The sequence below is a fragment of the Barbus barbus genome, assembly GCF_936440315.1.
Source record: "Barbus barbus genome assembly, chromosome: 4".
Taxonomy (NCBI): Eukaryota; Metazoa; Chordata; class Actinopteri; order Cypriniformes; family Cyprinidae; genus Barbus; species Barbus barbus.
In genome coordinates, this window is record NC_136732.1 from 30,334,577 (window position 1) to 30,357,011 (window position 22,435).

General features: G+C 36.6%; 1 protein-coding gene across 1 annotated transcript in view; it reads right to left on the reverse strand.

Annotated features, from left to right (window-relative positions):
* LOC306864388 (voltage-dependent T-type calcium channel subunit alpha-1I-like) overlaps nt 1–22,435 on the reverse strand; it is a gene marked incomplete at its 5' end in the record, with an annotated part of 186,726 nt that overhangs the window by 30,527 nt on the left and 133,764 nt on the right. The window contains 12 exons of the mRNA XM_079408392.1: nt 3,514–3,584; nt 7,442–7,575; nt 8,559–8,668; nt 11,088–11,239; nt 12,091–12,283; nt 13,782–13,871; nt 14,159–14,284; nt 15,145–15,271; nt 15,362–15,540; nt 18,089–18,157; nt 18,340–18,463; nt 20,085–20,185. Coding sequence (XP_079264518.1) covers nt 3,514–3,584; nt 7,442–7,575; nt 8,559–8,668; nt 11,088–11,239; nt 12,091–12,283; nt 13,782–13,871; nt 14,159–14,284; nt 15,145–15,271; nt 15,362–15,540; nt 18,089–18,157; nt 18,340–18,463; nt 20,085–20,185 — 1,476 coding nt within the window. The remainder of the gene's footprint in view (nt 1–3,513; nt 3,585–7,441; nt 7,576–8,558; nt 8,669–11,087; nt 11,240–12,090; nt 12,284–13,781; nt 13,872–14,158; nt 14,285–15,144; nt 15,272–15,361; nt 15,541–18,088; nt 18,158–18,339; nt 18,464–20,084; nt 20,186–22,435) is intronic.

Sequence of the window (22,435 nt, forward strand, 5' to 3'; positions counted from 1 at the left end):
AGACTGAGACCAGCACACATGCACTCATCCTTGACACAAAATACAGGCAAGCAAGCCGTGATATATTTACACTGAATCATTTAGTAGACGCTTTTATCCATACAAATAACAATTAAAAGCCAATACCAGTACCACAATCTGGATTGAGCTAAAGCTAATGGGCAAAATGTTGTAGTTTTGGACTAAATCTCTCTAATTTTATATCTTTATATGGGGATGCACTGTATTCAGTGCAAAATTAATTTACACTGAATCATTTAGTAGACGCTTTTATCCATACAAATAACAATTAAAAGCCAATACCAGTACCACAATCTGGATTGAGCTAAAGCTAATGGGCAAAATGTTGTAGTTTTGGACTAAATCTCTCTAATTTTATATCTTTATATGGGGATGCACTGTATTCAGTGCAAAATTAATTTTCTTTCCTTTTCTGTAGTTTAACGAAAATGGATCACAATTCCAAGTAAAACACCTTTACCCTCACATTAACCCCACAGTGCCTTAATAAAAAAGACATTACCCCTCGTTTTATGTTTAAACCTTACTAAATTCTTACTAAATCTATATTTATGCTTAAAACAAGAACAAAAAAATAATAATCGCATTATTTGATGCAGTTTTGTTTCTTGTATATATAGTTCATGTTATAACAATGTTTTTACATTTTTCTCTAAAAAAGATTTTTGCAGTGTTTCTAAGATAAAACATTACCCTGAGCTTTAATGGAAGAAGTGTCTAATGTACATTTTAATGTCTCTGCCCCTGCAATTTGAGTCTCTCAGTAGACACAACACTGTACCTGTGTTGTGATTTAACAAAAAGCTCATAAATGATGGATGGAGGCACAGCTCTGGGAACAGAATTAACCCTCTTAATGGAGCAAATGAACTGTGTCCTCATGTGGCCAGAGCAAGGCTCACCACGCTAACGCTAACATACTAGCCTGTCAACGTTTGGCAGTTCAGGGTGTGTCTACTACAGCACAGGCATCTCAAAACAAAACAAAGAGATGAGATAAAACCGAAGGCGACAAAGAATATGGCACATGCGCTAACAGCTAGTCTAAAGTGCTGGTAATTAAGAAAACAGTGTGAGGGAGCTATAAACGGGCAAAATGGTGAATAAAACAATCAGCTTAGATTGCATTAATCTAATTTGTATAGTTACATGGATGCGGTTGGTCGTGTCATTTTTTTTGCAGCGTGCCAGCGTGCATGATAAAACAACAGCTGAGCTTTATTAACATTTAATGCTAAGTAATGGCCTATCAAACCTACAAACCAATGCTACAAAATGACAAAGACATCCTGGCTTCAAGATGTTATGATTTAACAGAACCAGGCTGTGTGTATAAAAGCTGCAAAACGGCTTCATTCTTTTTGTTCCTAAAGTAAACATCTCTGGCAAATCTAGAATGAGCCTATGATGGTCAAAAATGTAGTATTGGAAGTGTTTCACAAGCATATGATGCACAAAAAAATAGTTAGGCAGCTTGTAAAGTACTATTGTACAGTGATGGTCTCAGATGGTGAATTCACACTGTTTGATACATTGTGGTATTGAATGATTACTATTTTCATGTACCATAGGTCCTTCAAGGTACTACAAAGAATACACGGTACTATGTCTAAAAACTCTGTTATTGTTATTATCAATACTTTTATTCAGCAAGGAAACACTGAATTGATCAAAAATTACAGTAAAGATTTTTGTCAATTACTTTCAAAAATACTGTTCTTTCTTTTGAACTTTGTTCAAAGCTTCCTGAAAAAAAGGATCATAGATCAACTGTTTTCAATACTGATAATAATAAATGTTTCTGGAGCATCAAATCAGTATATTAGAATGATTTCTGAAAGATCACGTGACACTGAAGACTAGAGTGATGATGCTGAAAATTCAGCTTTGCATCAAAGGAATAAATTACATAAATAAAATATTGAATTAGAAGAGTGTTATTTTAAATTATAATAATATTACACAATAATACTATTTTACTGGATTTTTGAATTGAAAAAAAAAATACAGCCTTGTTGCTTCTTTAAAAAAAAAATCTTACAAAGCCCAGACTTTTGAACAGTAGTGAACAGGTACATCTCTGGCGTAAGGTAAGTCTACTACAAAACGTAATCTATTATTTATTTGTAATTTTTAAACACCAAGTCATCAGCAAGGCTATCTTCATGGCAAAAAACTGTTATGATGAATCGCTTGTTGTATACGTCGTTTGTAAATCACTTTGGATTAAAGTGTCTGCTAAATTAATACATGTAAATGTAACTATTAAAAACATTTAAGATTAACACAATACAGTCAGCTGATCTTTTTTAAATACACCAATTAAACATACAGTGCTGCTTTAAAGTTTGTGAACCGCTTGCAGAATCTGTGAGTAATTTTAACAAAATAAGAGAGATCATGCAAAATGAATGTTATTTTCTATTTAGTACTGCCCTGAGTAAGATATTTTACATAAAAGATGTTTACATTTAGTCCACAAGACAAAAACATTATTAAAATAACCCTATTCAAAAGTTTTTACTTTGGTAGCTCTGAGTAAAATTATTGTCTATTTATATTAAAAACTGCAGTCCTGCAAAATATGTTTAAGCAAAATTAAATATATACAAGGACCATAAAAAGGTTAAATAATAAAGGCTATAAAATATAAAAGCCAATCTTTGGGGAATGAGCAGTATCTCTAAGAGAGTTGTAAAGGAAATGCACAGTAGTTTCTGGAAGGATGTACTAAATAAGAACTGCATGGTGGGACTGAGTGCCTGAGTGGCTCTTTAATCAGCTGCAGCATTAATTACCTCACAGATGCCATGGGGATAAGACATTGGGCCCAGCAGTAATGAACAAGGGATCAATACCCACAGAGGAGTGACGCTTTACTCCACCCTGGAGATGTCTAGCCAGCAGCTCTCTCTCTGAAGCAGTCACCACTCTGTGACCACTTAGACGGCAACAATGCTCTGTGTGCATTGATTATGATTGCGTTTGGATTGCTTTATGAAGCGTGTGTGAGAACTGCTTTCTTTTCTCATTACCTGTCATCTTTCTTCAAACTATTCCTCAAACTTATATGGGCGATCAAAATTATGGATCTCGCTACACTAGAGTTTCAACTTCTTCTTTAGGAGAGCTTTTATTTGACTCATTTCAATTTCATGTCTTTTTTATTAGATTTTATCTTGTGTTTTAAAGCTACCTTTAAAAGGTGTGATATAAAGTTTATTATTAATGTATCCCAGTTGAAAAAGCAATGAAGAAGATGAATGTGTGTGTATGCAAAAGCAGGTACTTTATTCTTGGTTTGGGGTTATTATGTGCCCTGAGCGAGTTTGTGGTTCCTATGAATCGCCAAATTTCATGGGCCAATGAGCAGCCTGTTCTTGTTGTCGACACTGCTTGGATGACTTCCTCTTCTCGAGCCAAAATATGACTAAAAGGGGGTGGGGTGACAATGCAATGCTTCATCAGGGAGGTTTGTAGTGGTATTATCACCTGTGGCAGGGCTTGAACGACCGTATCCAGCAGCGCTCTCATTCCCGTGGCCATCTTTAACAGCTTTAGCACTGTCAGAGAGAGCGAGAAAGAGAGAGTTACAGAGAGTTCAACAAGACAGCTCAATGTGTGTGCATGTCTACGAGGCGATGATCATTTCAGAAGAAGAAAAACAAAGAGGCCGATAACAGACAAGGCCCCCCCCCCCCCAACCTTGGTTTAATTCCAGCCTAAACGGCTAATGAGGAGAGAAGGAAAAGGTCAGGGCTAAAATTAAACCCTCACACTGCCGCCCTCTCCCCGTACAGATGTAGAGTGATGGCAAACTGACTCAGTGATGGCTGTGGACAACAGAAGGATTAAATACCAGATTAAACTCTAGACAAACAGATCAATCCTCAATAACACAGCACCACTGACCTGTGCAAAATACCATTTTTGTATGATGGAGTCGATATTTCTAAGGCTCGTATTGGGTAATGAGACTAATGTAAGACTCATTGGCTATTAGGGGCTTATCAACACACGGGCCACTGATCAGGTGTTAGAGGCAAATGGGGAGGAGAAAATGAGAGATTTGGGGAGACAAATTGAATTTAGCGCTGGAGATGAGTATTAAAGCAACTTTTCGTAACAATATTCTGTACATGAAGAGAGCTCATTTGTATTTCAGGCTGGCTGGTTGATTAAAAGATTAAACAGCGAGCTGAGACAGGAAATAAAGCCATTTGATCTGATCTGGGGGGCATTGCAGACAAAATAAATAGATTTTTGTCACTTATTAGGACAACGGATCAAAAAAAGATCAAGTTCAAATCTGGCTCGCAACATTTCCCAGGCTCATTCCTCCTCTCACTCCCCATCATTTCCTGTTCCTTTGCTACTTGCCACTCAATAAAAGTGATAAAGGGCTAAAAATAAATAAAAGAAAGATAAAATTCAGGAGAGTAGTGGCTGTGGTGTGTGACAATAAGCACTCGCAGAGATTACGCCAGAATGGATGTGTGGCAGGGGCAATTTTAAGATTTCAGTCTTATCTGAACATGACCTGATGTGGGTCAGAGAAATATTTCTTGATTCAAGAGCAAGAGGTTTAACTTGCTCCACTGATATTCGAATAAACCAATCATACTGCATGTATTATATATTGCTAGAAGTATATAAGTTTTCAGCTACTATAGTAAAGGACTACATATTCTTGAACGTAATATATAATTAAATAAATATATGTATAAAAAATAAAATAAAAAAAATATACATAATATAATAATATAAAATAAAATAATATATATAATAAGACCCCATTATTTTTTATTTCATATTGTTATTTTTGGCCATGTGCATTAATTACTATAATAATAAAGTAAATTTTATATATATATATATATATATATATATATATATATACACACACACACACACACACACATATACCGGTGCATCTAAAAAAAAAAATAGAATATCGTAAAAAAAATCTTTTTTTTCTTGTAACTTATTTCAAAAACTGAAACTTTCATGTATTTTAGATTCATTACATGTAAAGTAAAACATTTCAAAAGTTTTGTTTTTGTTTTCATTTTGATGATTAGAGCTTACAGCTCATGAAAGTCAAAAATCCATTATCTCAAAATATTAGAATATTTACATTTCAGTTTCAATAAATGACCATCCCTACAGTATAAATTCAGGGTATCTCTTGTTCTTTGAAACCACAATAATGGGGAAGACTGCTAACTTGGCAATGATCCAGAAGACAATCATTGACACCCTCCACAAAGAGGGTAAGTCACAGAGGGTCATTACTGAAAGGTGTGGCTGTTTACAGAGTAGGGCTGTATACCTTGGAGAACCTGGCGATACGATACATACCTCGATACACAGGTCACGATTCGATACGTACCTCGATACAGAGCTGTCTCGATACGATTTGATGCAATGTGACACGATTCGATACGATTCAATAAAAATACATGGGCCCGAGCCAATTAGTTAATGCTGAACACATTTACTCAACAAACAGAACTCTGCATTTTTCTTCAATTTATTGAAGACAAAAGTGCATTATAACAAAGTGCATTTTGCTTAAATATTTGCAACTTTAAGTGCTCTGATTAATTGTACACAAATTGTATTAATCTGGAAATTACCACAAGTCAACATTTAACTTTCCAAGGGTACAGTCTGAGCTCACACAAGCACAAAATCTTCTTCTTATTATTCTTAACTTCTTATTAAATCTTCTTATAATTCTTTTTTGTGACACCATGTACTGCCATAACATATTTCACTATGAAATCGCTTAAATGCTACATCTTGCTTTAACATTTTCCATGAGTTTTTTTGAAACTCGCGGGCGCCGCTGCGCCCCCTAATGGCTGGGCGGAGTATCGATACTAAGGGCTAGAATATCGATACTGTATCTTTTTTTATTATATCGGTATGTATCTAAGAATCGATATTTTGAGCACACCCCTATTACAGAGTGCTGTATCAAAGCATATTAAATGCAAAGTTGACTGGAAGGAAGAATTTGGATGGGAAAAGGTGCACAAGCGACAGGGATGACTGCAAGCTTCAGAATACTGTCAAGCAAAGCTGATTCAAACACTTGGGAAAGCTTCACAAGGAGTGAACTGAAGCTGGAGTCAGTGCATGAAGAGTCACCACGCTCAGACGTCTTCAGGAAAAGGGCTACCAAGCCACTTCTGAAACAGAAACAACGTCAGAAGCATCTTACCTGGGCTAAAGAGCAAAATAACTGGACTGTTGCTCAGTGGTCCAAAGTCCTCATTTCAGATAAAAGTAAATTTTGCATTTCATTTGGAAATCAAGGTCTGGAGTCTGGAGGAAGACTGGAGAGGCACAGAATCAAAGCTGCTTGAAGTCCAGTGTGACGTTTCTGAAGTCAGAGATGATTTGGGGTGCCGTGACATCTGCTGGTGTTGGTCCATTGTGTTTGATCAAGTCCAAAGTCAATGCAGCCGTCTATCAGCAGATTTTGGAGCACTTTATGCGTCTATCTGCTGACAAGCTTTATGGAGATGCTGATTTCCTTTTCCAGCAGGACTTTAGCACCTGCCCACAATGCCAAAACCACGTCCAAGTGGTTTTCTGACCATTATATTACTGTGCTTGATTGGCCAGCCAACATGCCTGACCTGAATCCCATATGGAATCTATGGTATATTTTCAAGAGAAAGATGAGAAACAGTTGATCCAACAATACAGATGAGCTGAAGGCTCAATAATGCCTCAGCAGAGTCACAGGCTGATCGCTTCCATGCTACACCTCACTGATGCTGGAGTTTGTGCTAAAGGAGCCCCGACCAAGTATTGAGTGCATAAATGAAAATACTTTAAAGAACTTATTTTTTGCAAATCCTTTTTTTGATTGATCTTAGGAAATATTTTGAGATACTGGATTTTTAACTTTCATGAGCTGTAAGGTCTAATCATCAAAAATAAAACAAAAAAACTTTTGAAATGCTTTACTTTACATTCACTTTTTGAAATAAGTTACAAGAACTTTTTTTTTTTTAAGATGCACCTATATATATATATATATATATATATATATATATATATATATATATATATATATATATATACACACACACACACACACACACATAAACTACATAAACAGAAAAATCTAGATAAACTAGTTGGCCTCACTAATCGAAAAGTTGGTTGTAGGATGACTGGTCGACCATCATGACCCATTCTTGCTGATGAGACAGAGTCAAAAAATACCCTTAGGTATCTTACTGAAGTCTCTGTTTTCGGCAAGCATGAGGAAATATTATATAACTACACATTTTAAGGGGTCTGACAGTTTAATTATGTATTTAGGGGCACTGAAACATCCAGCAGCAGCTATGATGAGTGCTGTTAGCCAGTGGTCAGTGTCTGTGTTTCTATAACTAACCACGAGCGATGCGCAGGACCCTCATGATGCGTATGATGGTGGGGTTGATGGGCAGAGCAGCACTGATCTCGATCTCCTCCAACGTGATGCCCATGACTGACAGCAGCACTATAGCCAAATCCAGCTGGTTCCACCTGCACACATTCACAAGGGACAGATTTGCTCAGTTATGCAAAAATTCAACTTTCATGCACGCTGAATCCAACCTTCCCCTCTAGTTTCATTCCACTCTGGTCATTTATTCCTCCAGAGAGGTGACTTAAAAGAAATTAACATTTGAAGCTCGGTCTGGTCAAACAGGCAGCTTGGGACCTGAATTGTTGCTGGGGACCACTTAATAACACCCAATTAGGGAGAATTAAGGACCCACTCCAGAATAGGTGACCTCATTCGCTAATGCAGGATGAGGGACGGCTCGTTTTTACACTCCAGCACAAGTCGCCCACATCTGAGGTGCAGGAACCAACTGTGGCACACCTGCCTGCGCACACACCTCTGCCATCCAGCTCGTAATTGTGACCTAGTTAAGAGGCACGGAGAGCTACGACAATAAATAATGGCTTGTTGAAAGCTTTCTGGTGTCAGACCCGAATATGAGTGACAAAGTGCACGGCGGTCTGAGTCTGTATTTTTTTTCTCTTTTAAATGGGTCAATACCATATATTCTAATATAGCTACAAAATGCCAGGATGCTTACACTCTGTGCTTGCTCAATGCACCTTGATACATGTCATTATTAGTTTATGACAAGCCAGAGGAACCGCTCTTGTAGGCAGCCTAATGATAAGTAGGAGTTCTATTAGGGGAACAAACACAGGAGAGAGATTTCATTAAACCCTTGAGACAAATAACCACATTCGCTCTCGCTCTTCACTGTAGTCTGCTGCGCTTTGTTGCATTAACATCACGCAGGGCTAATTTCATTTCTATCTGTGCCATGAATGCAACAGCAGATGCAACGTTTTGCCAATAACACACCCTCCAGTGAATCTTGAGAACAAACTAAGAGGATTCGGTCAGGTGGAATAGACATGTAATGAATTCATTAAATCAATTAGCGATCAGAGGAGAGGAAACATGAGGAGATGAAAGGTGAGAAGGGGAATGAACTGAATACCTGTCTTTGAAGAAACGGCGGAAGCCAAATGCAATGAGCTTCAGGACAGCCTCCAGCACAAAGGTGCTGGTGAAGAAATAATTACAGTACTTGAGTGTGATCTCCAGAGACTGGGGGGGGGGGGGGGGCACACAGACGGAGAGGAAGCCAGAGAGACAGAGGAAGAGAACAAGAGAGGTGTTAAAAGACTTTTGCCTCAGGTTCATAAAGTCAGCCAAACCAGTAATTTTTACATTAGCAATATAACAATATCAAGTATTCTATGAATGTTCAGGTAAAGCTTAATATATTGAGACAAGCTGCATGCATTCATCAGACTGTAAGTGGATTTAGAGCAGAGTTTCTCAAATTAATGGACCCCCAGGGTGTATTTGCCAGAGGAACTGTGGGACATTTCTGAACTGTGAACAAAAATGTCTCACAGAATTCAGCAATGATCGCTGTAAGGATAAATATGAAGCGTTTATTTGCAAAAACAGATAAATCATGTTTTTTATTATGTTATCATGTTTTTAGTGTTAGCTGTTTTTTTTAGTTATTTTTTTAACCTAGTCAACAAAAAAAACCCAACTGCAGTTTCATCGAGATTAATTGGAATGCACAATGCAAAAACCTGATTTTTTGCAAATGAACTCTTCATATATACATACAGTCATGTGAAAAGGAAAGGAAACCCTATTGAATTCCATGGTTTTCCGTATCAGGACATAATAAAAAAAAAATCATCTGGTCCTTGGCAGGTCTTAAAAACAACACATGAGATATAACACCATGCTATTATTTATTTAACTAGGCCAAAATGGAAAATGGGTGACAAACTAAGGACTCCCTTTCTATTAACATAGGCATTAAGAGGCTAAATAATGGTCAGACACTGCTATTTAAATACCATTGATTAACTGATCATCAGTAAGTGTGAGCAACTCTATAAAAGCAGCACTTTTGGCAATTTGATGATCTGGAGCCTTCATGTGTGTGTTAACACAATGCCAAAGAGGAAAGGCATCAGCAATGATCTTAGAGAAGCAATGGTTGCTGCCATCAATCTGGGAAAAGTAACATGGCCATTTGCAAACAATTTGAAGTCCATCATTCCACAGTGAGGAAAATTATTCACAAGTGGAAGACATTCAAGACCAATCTTCAGACCGTACAACTGTCTGATAAATTGCGGACAACCCAAGAGCTACACCTCAGACTCTACAGGCTTCAGTTAACATGTAAAATGATAAAGTTTGTGACACTACAATTAGAAAAGGAACAGACAAGTATGTATGGCATATTTGGGGTTGCCAAAAGAAAGCCTCTTCTGTCTAAAAAGAACATAGCAGGATAGCTTATTTTGGAAAGTTGCATTTGAACAAACCATAAGACTTCTAGAGCAATGTCCAAAGTGGAGATGTTTGACCATAATGCATAGCGCCACATTTGGTGAAATCCAAAAGAGATTATCAGCACAAACACCTCTTACCAAAATCAAGCATGCTGGTGGAGGGCTGATGATTTTGGGCTTGTTTTGTAGCCACAGGACCTGGGCACCTCACAGTCACTGAGTCGACCATCAACTCGGTATACCAAAGTATTCCAGAGTCAAATGTGAGGTCATCCGTATGACAGCTAAAGCATGGCCAAAATTGGGTCATGGAACAGGACAATGATCCAAGCACACAGTAAATCTCCAACAGAATGGCTGAAAAGAAAAGAATCAAGGTCTTGTAATAGCCCAGTCAAACTCCAGACCACATCCTGCCTGAAATGCTAAGCCGAGAGCTGTGCATAAACAAATGCCCACAAATAAACTTAATTAACGTTGTAAAGAAGCGTGGGCCAAAATTCTTCCAGAACGATGTGAGAGACTGATACAAAGTCCTACAGAAAATGATTACTTCTGCTAAAAGTGGATCTACAGGCAATTGAATCATAGGGCGTCCTTAGTTTGTCACCCATGGCTTTTCCTTATTGGCTTTATTTTTGTTAAATAAATAATGACACCGTATGATATGTTATGTGTTGTTGTTCATCTGAGATTTTATTTTCCAAATTTTAAGACCTGCTAAGGACCAGATGATTTTTTATTATGTCCTCATACAGAAATCCATGGAATTCAATAGGGTGTCCTTTTTTTTCACATGACTGTATACTGTGTGTCTGTGTATATATATATATATATATATATATATATATAAAATTCAAAAGTTTGGGGTCAGTAAGACGTCTTTTTTAAATTACTTTAAATGAATAAGGATGAATTAAATTGTGTGATTCGATTTCAAATAAATATTGTTCTTTTGAACTATTCATCAAAGAATCCTAAAAAAAGTGTCACAGTTTCCACACACACAGAAAAAAAATTAAGCAGCATGCCTGTTTTCATCACTGATAATAAGAAATGTTTTTTTATCACCATGTTTCTTACCAAACGTATGCTATACACAAGTCAAATTTACTTATTGTTGAGAGTTAGGACCCTGGTTCAAAAAAAATTGGAGAAACCCTATTTTAGAGAATGAAGTCTGCATTTTATATTACATGAGGCTGGCTGTAATGCTCCAGTGACATAGTCACAACGTTTACACAGATGATGAACGTGATGAAGATGTCCAGGTAGTGACTGGTGCACAGGGTGTGGATCATCAGTCTCACGTGACTGTAACTGGCATAGTAGGGCAACTTCTGGGCCTCTGAGAGAAACAAATAGATCAGTTCAGAATGAGCACCTTTTGACAACAAATATATAAAGCTGAGGTGTGTAAAGTCAACAAATAGAATTCAAGCAGGTTTCATTTAACACTACAATAACACTCAAACACATAGTCCCTCCCCCAAACTCATTCCTCCGGTTCAGCCAATGTTGCTACGCTGTGAGGCTCAACGAAAAAGAGAAATGAGCCACACTCTTTACACTTCTCTGAAAATCAACCAACTATTGGATTACTTACAATTATCTCTGCACATTAGATTGGGACAAGAGAATATTTCACTATCAAAATGATCTACAGTTTATATATGTGACGAAAAGGCTACTCTCTGGTTCGTATACTAGATTTGTTTTCTGCAGAGGAAAGATGCATTACAGAACACACCTGTGCGGTCTTTCCATCTGGCTAATGTTATTATGAGATGTCTGGAGAATTAAACCGGTTGTTCAGCATATGTGCAAATCAAATCATCTCTTTTCATTTACACTCTTTCATTTCACTGCGCTCCATCCTTCCCTCTCTTTCGCTAATGGATTTCATTCTCCTCTCTGGAACTTTTATGGCCAGTTTAGTTTTATTTTATTTTATAGTTTAGTTGAGTTTCGTTCTTTTTTGTTTAATTTAAATATTTTTTTTGCCCTGTTGACCCTGTCATCATGAATTATTGCACGTAAAATAAATATCTAAATTAATTCAGCCTAATAAGAGGGTAACTAAAGACCCTGTTAAATTGAAAAAGAGGTGGTGTTCTCCATTTTTATTACTCTTTTATTGGCCAAACCCATTTCCATGGCACATGCTTTCTGCCTCTCCTCTCTTTTCCTGTTTCTTACTACGTCTCTTTTTCTCCATGCGTCTCAGTCGCTTCTCCTCCCTCCTCTTGGCCTCCTCCACCTCCTGGTGCTGTCGGCACTTGTGGAAGTTCTCCACCACCACTCCAACAAACATGTTCAACACAAAGAAACTGACGATCAGGAGAAAGGAGATGAAGTACAGAAGCATCCAGGGGTTGTTATTGGTTATGGGCTGAAAAATGAAGAGACAGAAAGAACAGAGAATGAAAGAGTTAGGAACAAACACTTGATATACACTTGATTTTCTGAAGAAAATCTGAATGTTGACTGCCTATAGGCATTATTTCAGGTATAATTAACTTACCTAGCACAAACCAGGTAGGAAGGGTTATTCCTCAAGGTTTGGCTAGAACAATGAGGAACGATAATAACAATGCTTTTCTTCACAAATACTATTTAAAAACGTCTGGTCAGAACAGGGAGTTGCCTAAAATTAAATTTAACAAGATAATCAACACAGCCTTGTGTAATGCAGACACTCATAAGCTTGAGGGAAATTGGTCAAATTATGGTAAAGTGAATTTGGGTGCAGCTCTTACTTGGTTGCTTAGCAGCAGTGTGGAGCGAAACAAAGATGCCGAAGTCTAAATTAGCTCATTGTAAAACATGGGATGAGAAAGCACACTGTACTCTGAACATTTCCATCTGCTTCCACACATAGATTATATCCTGCAGTGGACTCTGGTGTGACAGATGATGCAGTGGGGAAATTACACATGCCATTTAATCCATGAGGTTTTTTTGTTGTTTCTTGTCGCCCCCGTGTTTGACTCCCTAGAAACGCTGGGCTCTTCCAGTGTGAGAGGGTCTGGCTGCAGGCCTACACTTAATCATTATGTGCAGGTCCCTAACTGATGCAAGCTCACTGCTTTCTGAATCGAGGACTCTTGAAAGTCATTGTTTTTAGCTTCAGAGCCAAAAGCCTGTTAGTATTCATGAAGCTGATTGTGTGTATTCAGGATTAAATATGCACTGTTGAGTGCTAATTCCTTAAAGCTCTTTATTTTAGTTAAAAAAAGAAAGTGACTTTTGTTTGGCTCAGAGACCTTTTAACACTTAAGTATGAAAATAACTAATTCAAAAATGTAATTAAATTTTATACAAAGTTGTTAAAGCTTACTTAGTATCTTCATTACAGGATATAGTTTTTACTTAAAAGTGCAATGTGCACCAGGCCACTGTGAAAAACTGAACTGACTTTTATTTCTATATTTTCCTTTACATTTGTTCTTTTATCAGACGCTTTTATCCAAAGCGACTTATAAACAATAAGTTATTTTATGTGCTTTTATAATTTTCAATATTTTTTTTTTTATATTTAGCTTTAATTTTGATATGATTTTAGTCAACTGTTATATTCTTTAAAGCTTTTTTTTGGATTTTCATCTAATATTTATTTCAGTTTTATATCAATTCTTTAAACCCTAGACTTCTGTATTTTATAAGATATCTGTGATTATATGTGTTGCTATTTGTACTTTAAAAAGTCTGTATAAATGTGCCTGCTTTGGGTTAACACTGTGAGGACTACATGAGAGGACTGACTGTGATGGTTCTCTGTGAGACCAATATGCAAATATATTACAGCATCCATATTATATTGAAAGAGCACAATTTATATTCACCAGGTTAGTACTATCAGGATGACCATGTTACATGAAGAGCATTACCTGCTGGTCCACTGCCACTGCATCCAAACCATGATACATGATGTTGACCCAGCCGTCCTTTGATGCCAGCACAAACAGGGACATCAGAGCCTGTAAAACATAAACACATGTTCATATGAGCACATGCAAGGACACGCAGAAGTATGGAGATGGGTGGAAAGACAAGCAGGAAAAACAAAGATAGATGGGGGTTGAACAGACAAATAAGATGCAAGGACAGATAGACAACCACATGTGATGTAAAGAAGAGGCCATTCTGGTATAGATGCACACAAATAAAGGTACATCGAACAAAGCAACAAATTGAGTTGCGCAGTATTTGGTATTTTGTGAATCTGTCATGTAATTTGATAAGCCCAGTCAGAAAACAAACTAACCTGCCCCAAGTTGTCAAAGTTGTACTTGTGATGGACCCACTTATAATTGGCCAAGAGGCAGTCAGACTTGTTGGTGATGTTTCTGACATCCAGGCCCAAGCAGTAGTAGAACTTGCCTTTGAAAAGCTGTTGAGGCAAAAGAAATGGCACACACTTCATGTCACTCAACGCCACACTACTCAAGCATCACTTTATTAAAACTGTCAGAGCAGAGGATATTTGAAAGAAAACGGTTGTTATGAAAGAAGGCCAGGACAGAATAAGAAAACATTTTCTATGAAGAAAAGAACCAGACGTGGCACTAAAAAGCAATAAGAACTAATAATAAACACAAAATAAAAATAAACTGAAAGCAATGGTGATGAAGAGAGAAAGGGTATGATAGTGAGATTAAGCATAAAATCTGGAGAGAAAAAAAAAAAAGACAAAAGGCATCAGGATCCGCTGGGGCATCATTGATCTATTTTTTTGAGGGGGCACCAGCGGCAAAAAAAATAAAATAAATAACACTTTCAAAACAACTAAGATAAAGTAAGGTAAAAGAAGGTTTTTGTTCAGCAGGTATTTAATATTTAATATTAAATATATAAAAAAAGTAAAATGTTTTTGAATGAACAGAACAGTAATATTGTGAAATAATATGAAATATCAATTAAAAAGGTTTCTATTTGAATATAATAATGTAATTTATTCCTGTGATGGCAAAACTACATTTTGACCAGCCATTACTCCAGTCTTCAGTGTCACATGATCTTAAAGAACTCAATCAATCTATCTATATACACACATTTTTATAGTGCTTTTGTCATCCAAAGCACTTTACAATCCTATCGAGGGTCTCTCCTCAGAGCCTTTTTTTAAAGCTAAATTTAGACATACAAATGGTGACTTTCTGAGTTGCATACAAAATCCTCTTCTGAAGCATTAGAGGTAGCACATTGTCTCCTCAGTATGCATGGACAAGATGTTTCAGAGAGCATCTTTACCTGGACCCCCAGGATGCCAAAGATGATGAAAAAGGCACAGCAGATGAGAACTATGTTTCCTATAGGCTTCAGAGAGGTGATCAAAGTCTCCACAACCAGTTTGAGGCCAGGAGCTCGACTGATAACCCTGTCAGAAGGGAAAAAAGCATTCAGCAGAGTTATAAACCAAGCATATGTTGGGCAATGCCACATGAACACTTGCATTTTTTAGCTGTACCTGAGGGGGCGCAGTGTGCGCAGAAGCCTGAGAACCCTAAGCACACCCAGAATCTTAGCCCCGCCAGCCATCGACACGACAATGTCAATCAAAGACACAAACACCAGGAAACCATCCAAAATGTTCCAACTGCTGCGCAAGTATGCCTGCTCTCCAATATACAAACCCATAGACACCACCTAAAATAAACAAAGAAACAACATCTCAAATGGACAGCATAAAAATGCATGGGTTTTGTTCGGTTTTATGTAACACTGAGTTCTGGTCCTCTAATAAGATTTTGAATTTCATTCCGATCCCTTCTAGTGTGATTTTGCTTACAAATCTTTGCTGGAATTGATCGAAACATTTATTTAAGTGGATAAACAGACAGCAAAGTCAGAGTTTGTGATCTCCAGGCAAGCCAAGCCAAGACTTCTAATTATAGCCCTAAAATAGTGCTTCCTGTAGAGCTGATTTTACAACTGAACTGAGCTCTGCACAATTTACATCGAAAATCTACCATTTTGCCAGCGGTTAGATGCAGATGGGAGCTGCTGAAGGCTGAGAGATATGACTTGGAGATTTAAAAAACGCTGCAACTTGTGGAAAAAATAATGAAACTGAAATGCAGTAAAAGTGACGAAAATACTAAATCCATTGAAGCTCCAAGGCGACCTGAGCCTTAGGCCTGCCAGGCAGGTTCGAGTGACAGGAAAGAAACGGTATGTGCAAACACACGATCTGACATCAGCATTGGCTAAGGCCTAAGGAGTGAGAAAAGCAAAGAGAGCAAGAAAACAGAGGTAGACAGAGAGAATTATATACTTTTAAGAAATGAGATGCCGTACTGCGACACATATCTGCTCTTTCTTGAGATCAATTTGGGCTGTATTAGTCTGACAGTTTCTTTACAATACTGCCAAAGAAAGTCAATAATAAATCAGTGATGTATACCAGGCTAGTACAGTAATGTGACACTCACGGTAGCAATTTAAGGAGGTGCTTTTTGAGTGAGAGCAGATCTACTTGCAGAACTCCTATTAGTCGAGTGTAGGTGGGCTGGGGACAGTAAAATCAGCCGCTGCCCCTCAGGCTATGTTATACTGGTAGGTATATTTTTGCTGTAGCTTGCAGAATCTGCCTCCCCAAGGATGAACTGTAATTATTGACTTTCTGGTCCTCGAGAGAAAGGTGGAATCATTGTTTGACTTGTGTCTCCCACTGCACCAATGCTTTTAAAAATGTCCACAGTAAAGGATATGCTCTGCATCATCTTACATTAACTGTGTATAGGCCGTTGACATGACATTTCAAACGGTATCAAACGCTATGAAATTTTAGATAGCATATGAAATGCTATCTAAAACATCTAAAAAATATATGTTCTTGTAAAAGTATTATACAGAGACAAAAAAAAATATTATTATAAAATATATAAAATAATTAAATAAATAAAAAAGATAATATCCATGGCCCTACATAGGACAAGCAGTTTGGAAAATGGGTTGGATGAAAAATTTAAATTAAAATAAATGAAAATAAAACATACTTGTAACTCTACAGGAAAATGGATGGAAAATAATAATAATAATAACAAAATACAAACAATAAATAAAATTAAATCATACAAATTAACTTACATACAACGGCCTGGTATAGACCTAATGTAGCGTTGCTTTTGACAGGTCTATTTCTTGTTTGTTCCATTTCTCAATAATAATTGATTAAGTTAGATAACTGATGACCTACAAGTGCCATGCATTTACAGCTGAATAGATGGGCCAGTCTGTGAGATTGACTGCATCTGAAAGGGGAAACTGGCTCTAATTAATATCATTGCTTAATTGCTTGCCACAAGAGATCCAGCCAGCAATGTAATACCCCACTCTCAAAAGGTCCAGAGGAGAAAGTGTGTGTGAAAAAGAGTGAGAAAGAGCAAAAGGAAGATGATGAAATGAGAGACTGATTAGAGATACACACACACTGTTTCATCTACTGGAAAATATTTAGCTAATTACCCATTCAAACGACCAGAGTCTTTAACAATGTCTACAATGAATCTTAATGCGTGTCATTTTGTTCAATATCTATCAAAGTATATTATAATGATGCATTATGTAATATTCTTTCATAAATAAAACTGAAAGATTTGGGATTTAAAAAAAAAAACTGTAACATTTCACACTATTTCTAGGTCACTGATCAAATATGCAAATTTGTCTCTGTACAGGGAGTATGTTGCTGTAGTTTCCAATGAAGCACAAGAAGCACTTTGGAATATCTCAAATTAAGCTGGAGAACATGATTGGTTAGGTCAAATAAAAACCTTTTGTGCAGCTATCGTTAAAGCAAAATACAGACAGACGAATCAAATAATAAGGGATTATGAAATGTATATTAATTGTTAATAAAACTTTTCATGCTGATAATATAATTTGTAATGGAAAAATTGCATTGAAATAGAAAGATGCAAAATAGATCCATTTTCACTGGTGTTTTTGTACCCCACTCTATGTAATATGCATGACTAAATGGATTATATTATAGTCATGCAAGAAAAAAAAAGTAGTAGGTATATTCACAGTATCTGCAATTGCTGTGAAAACAATTACCAAATTGATCATTTTCTCTTGATTCACCAACACAGATCAGAGGCATGTCAGCACATACAGGAAGGAAACAAAATCTATATATGGGAGTCCAGAAATCAGCACAATAAATCATGCTGTGCATGTAAATATTTACCTTGAGTGTCATCTCCCCCACAAATATGGCTGTGAAAATGTAATTGGACACGGTGAGGAAAAGCCTCTCCTGCAGAAAGAGGAGGAGGGAGGAGAGAAAAAAAGAGCAAATCTATAAAAAGAGTAGAAAGGGAAAAGCTGGAATTTTGTCAGTGCTGTGTGCATATCTGCTTGTGGATAACATGGAAATCATCAATAACTAAAACAACAGCTTAAAAAACTGAATCAAAGGTCCATTGGCCTCAGTCTTACCAGGCTACCCTGAAGGATCTTGGGTCTCTCCAGAGCCACAGTGATGCAATTTGAGAAGATGAAGACCAGCACCACATAGTCAAACAGCTTATGTGCTATAATGGACTGGCACAACAACCGGAACCTGAAGAGCAAGGAGGAGGTCAGGAACAGAGATACTGTATATAGAGACTTGGCTTTGTTCCAAAACCAAGTGAGCTGCCTTGCTGCCTACATAGAAAGCATCCAAACCATCATGGAATCTGGCAAGTGAGCGATTTACAACATTCTACATAGGCATCAAGGGTGTGATTTGCAAGTGAGACTAGACTTGTAACTGGTTTTTGATGTTTGAATGTTGCTAAGCTAACAGCACAGTACTAAGTAATAAGCACAAATGTAAAACACATACATTTTGGGTAAAATATTAATATTGTAATTTCCCTGAATGGATTTATCAATACATCTCAATACTGAATGTAAGACAGGAATTGGTATATAAAACACTTTTCAAAAGTTTGGCGCCAGTAATAATTTTTATATTTTGAAGAGTAGCATCTTATGCTCACCAAAGCTGCATTTATTTGGTGAAAATACAATATAATGTTTTTCTCTAGATTCTTTGATGAACAGTCTTTATTTTACAAAAATATTTCTATTTCAAATAATGAATGACTGTTACCTTGCTGAAATAAAGAATCAACTACTTTCAATCAATCAACCAACCAATCAATAAATCAATAATTAAAAAAATAAAATCTTACTACCCCTACACTTTTGAACAGTATTACACGATTGTGACTTCATCTGCCATCTTGGATTTATTTTTTTCACGGAGCTTGTCACACTGCATTCTGGCAGCTCAATAGTTTTTGGAACAGTCAAGTATCTATATTTTTCCACAGCAGTTCAAATTTTAGCTGGATATTCAAAGACTAGACAGTTTGAAAAAAACAGACTGACAGGCAGAGGGTGGGAATAATCGGCTCCTATCTCACTGACACAGATCAATATCCTAATCAAGCCAACCTCTAAAGAGCTGGCAGCCCATCAGTGCTATTGATCAGGCAGGGATAGCAGAATAACTGCTGGCCGAGTTACCGTCAAGAGAGAAGAAGAGGTGTGCAGGCATCTTTCCCTCTGTGTTATTCAGAGATCAAATCAGTGGCACTATAGGAAACAACCTGTGACACAAGCTTGCCTTTATCTGCTTAATTTCAACCTGTTCTTGGGCATGGAGCAACTATTAATCTGTTTTGTGCTATAATGAGGTCAGACTTCCAGCTGCACTCTCAAATTTAGCTTAGACTGAGAACATTTACCTGAAAAAACCTATAAAACTTTTTTTTTTTTTTTTAAGTATTTATTTACTTTAATAAGAACCCATTTTGGAAACCCTGCTATAGGTGATTATTGTAAATCGTACTCCCTGTTTCATGTGAGTGATGGCTAATACAACAAACAAGGCAAACAAAATAAAATGGCATTTACAAAATGTCATTTATTTATTATTAGTGACAAGTTTTGCTACAAAGTCTCTTTGACCACTTAAAAGTTAAATGCCATTTGATTGGCTGTGAACATAATCACCCAAAAGGTTGATTTCTAATTGAAAATGAACTGAGAAATCACAGTTAGCATGTAGCATTTAAAGCTATCTATATAAATTGTGTATAAACAATAGATGAAACAACTTCCATCAGCTCTTATAAAGTATGTTCATGACTGTTATGTCTTGACACAGATGAGACAGTGAAGGGACTAACTTGTTTTGGGGAGAGAAGAGGAAGACGGACCAGTCTTCCCTGGTCTCACACCAGTCTGGTCTGTACACCTCTATCATCTTCTGGATCCGGAAACATAGACTCTGCCGACAGAAAAAGATGTATTTAGTTGGCAAAAATGAGGACCAAGATTAATTCTGCAGTACTCGGGGTGGGAGAACTTTCTTGGAAACGCGTTTGATAGTTGAAGCAGTTATGAAACGGAGCTTTCCAATGTTTCAGGTCCCCTTGGAGCTGCCATGTTACTCTTAATTGCTTACAAAACAAGAGAGTCTGGCTGTAAAAACACTAGAGTCTGTCTGTAAATTAAAAACTGAAATCCTACTGCCATCTGTTAGCGTTCCTCCTCAACAGATAATAATTGGGCGATTTTCATTGTGTAGTTGATTGTATGTGCAACTGGCTCTGTTTCAAGAAGATTTACAATGTGTGCAAACGCTGTTTTACAGGGGCCAATCTAATTTAAGATAATCCACAAAAACTACCATATAAAAAGACAATTCTCATTTTAAGCAGAACCAATTTGGTTCCAACATTTGAATGTCTTTCTTCCATGGAACACCAATTTCTAAAGCTCCATAAATCACAGAAGTCTTCTGAAGTCATACTCTACTGTTTAAAAGTTTGGGGTTGGGTAACACTTTTTTGTTAATATTTTTGAAAGAAGTCTCTTATGCTCACCAAGGCTAAATTTATTTGGTCAAAAACAGTGAAACACATTTATTGCATCCTGGCTGAATTGAACTATGGCTCAAATATATGCATTGTGCCGTGTTCAATGGCAATCACACCAAATGTAAATTGTTGTCATATAGCAATTTAAATGTTGTTTAAATGTGTAAATGAGATTTAAGAGCTATTGCGGAAGGGATGATCGGTGAATACAGACTTACATTTTGGTCTGTTACTCACCCAAAGCTATAGTATGGATTCAGAAGACTTGTAATAATACTTGAACCCATATGAACTGCTTTTATGGTGCTTTTTTTGTAATGTTTTGCCACTCTGCAGTCTCTGTCCCAATCACTTTCATCGTATGGATAAGAGCACCCAGGACATTCATCTAAATATCTACTTTTGTTTTCCACAGAAGAAAGTTTATTTATTTACTTATTTAACCAGGAAGGTACCATTGAGATACTATATCTCTTTTACCAGGGAGTCCTGGTCAAGATAGGCAGCAAAGGACAAATTTACAAAGAAATACACATCACCACACAATGAACAAACGTAAAACACAATTTTCTAAAAACAATGCAAATCCTAGTCAGTTATTAAAACATGTACACTGTTCTATATAAACAGACTTTAAAATATTTTTCAAACATAACGAGAGATGGTACAGATTCCATATGTAATATACCTTGAAGCTCATAAATCATAATTAGAAAGAGCAGAACGACCTATCTCTCTATGAAAAATCGGCATCTCAAGTAAATGTTTATCTGTTGATCTGGTATTATAAATATTTGTGCAGTATGTCAACAAACTAGATATATACTGTGGTAATTTACCCACTAAAGCTTTTAAAATAAAAATCAACATGTTTTTTTTTCTCCTTAAGCACAATGAAGTCCATTTTGTCATTTCATATAAATTACAGTGATGTGTGCGGACACTTGTACCAGTAACAAATCGTAAAGCAGCATAATAAATTACATCCAATTTTTTTCAAAACATTCTGAGGTGCATGCATATAAATTATATCACCATAATCCAATACTGATAGAAGAGTACTTTAAACGTTTTCGAGCAACAAAGGAGAAACATTTTTTAAACGAAAATAAAAACCTAGCATTGGTCTCAATTTCTTTAAAAGACTATCGATATGAGAACTGTAAGTCAGCTTATCGAGCCAGATACCAAGATATTTATAAGATACAACCCTTTCAATCTGTGCACCATTTAAAGTTTGAATCATGAAATCATTTAATGGTAAGTTACTGAATGAATTAAAAGCATTCTGTAAAGAGTTCATTGCCACTTTTATAGATGGAGCCATAGTGTAGATGATAGTAGCATCTGCATAAAAGTGTACATTTGCTGGCTTGACTCCTTTACCAAGTTCCTTTATATAGATAGAGAATAAAATCGGACCCAAAATTGATCCTTGAGGAACACCTTTCTTCACTATAAAAGGAGCAGAAACATAATTATCTATGGACAAACATTGAGTCCTTCCAGTGAAATAATTAGAGAACCACTTCAACACTATATCACTAAAACCTACACATTTAAGCCTTTGCAACAAAAGATCATGATTCACAGAATCAAATGCTTTTGATAAATCAATAAAAAGTGCAGCACATGATTTTTTATCATCCAATGCAGTT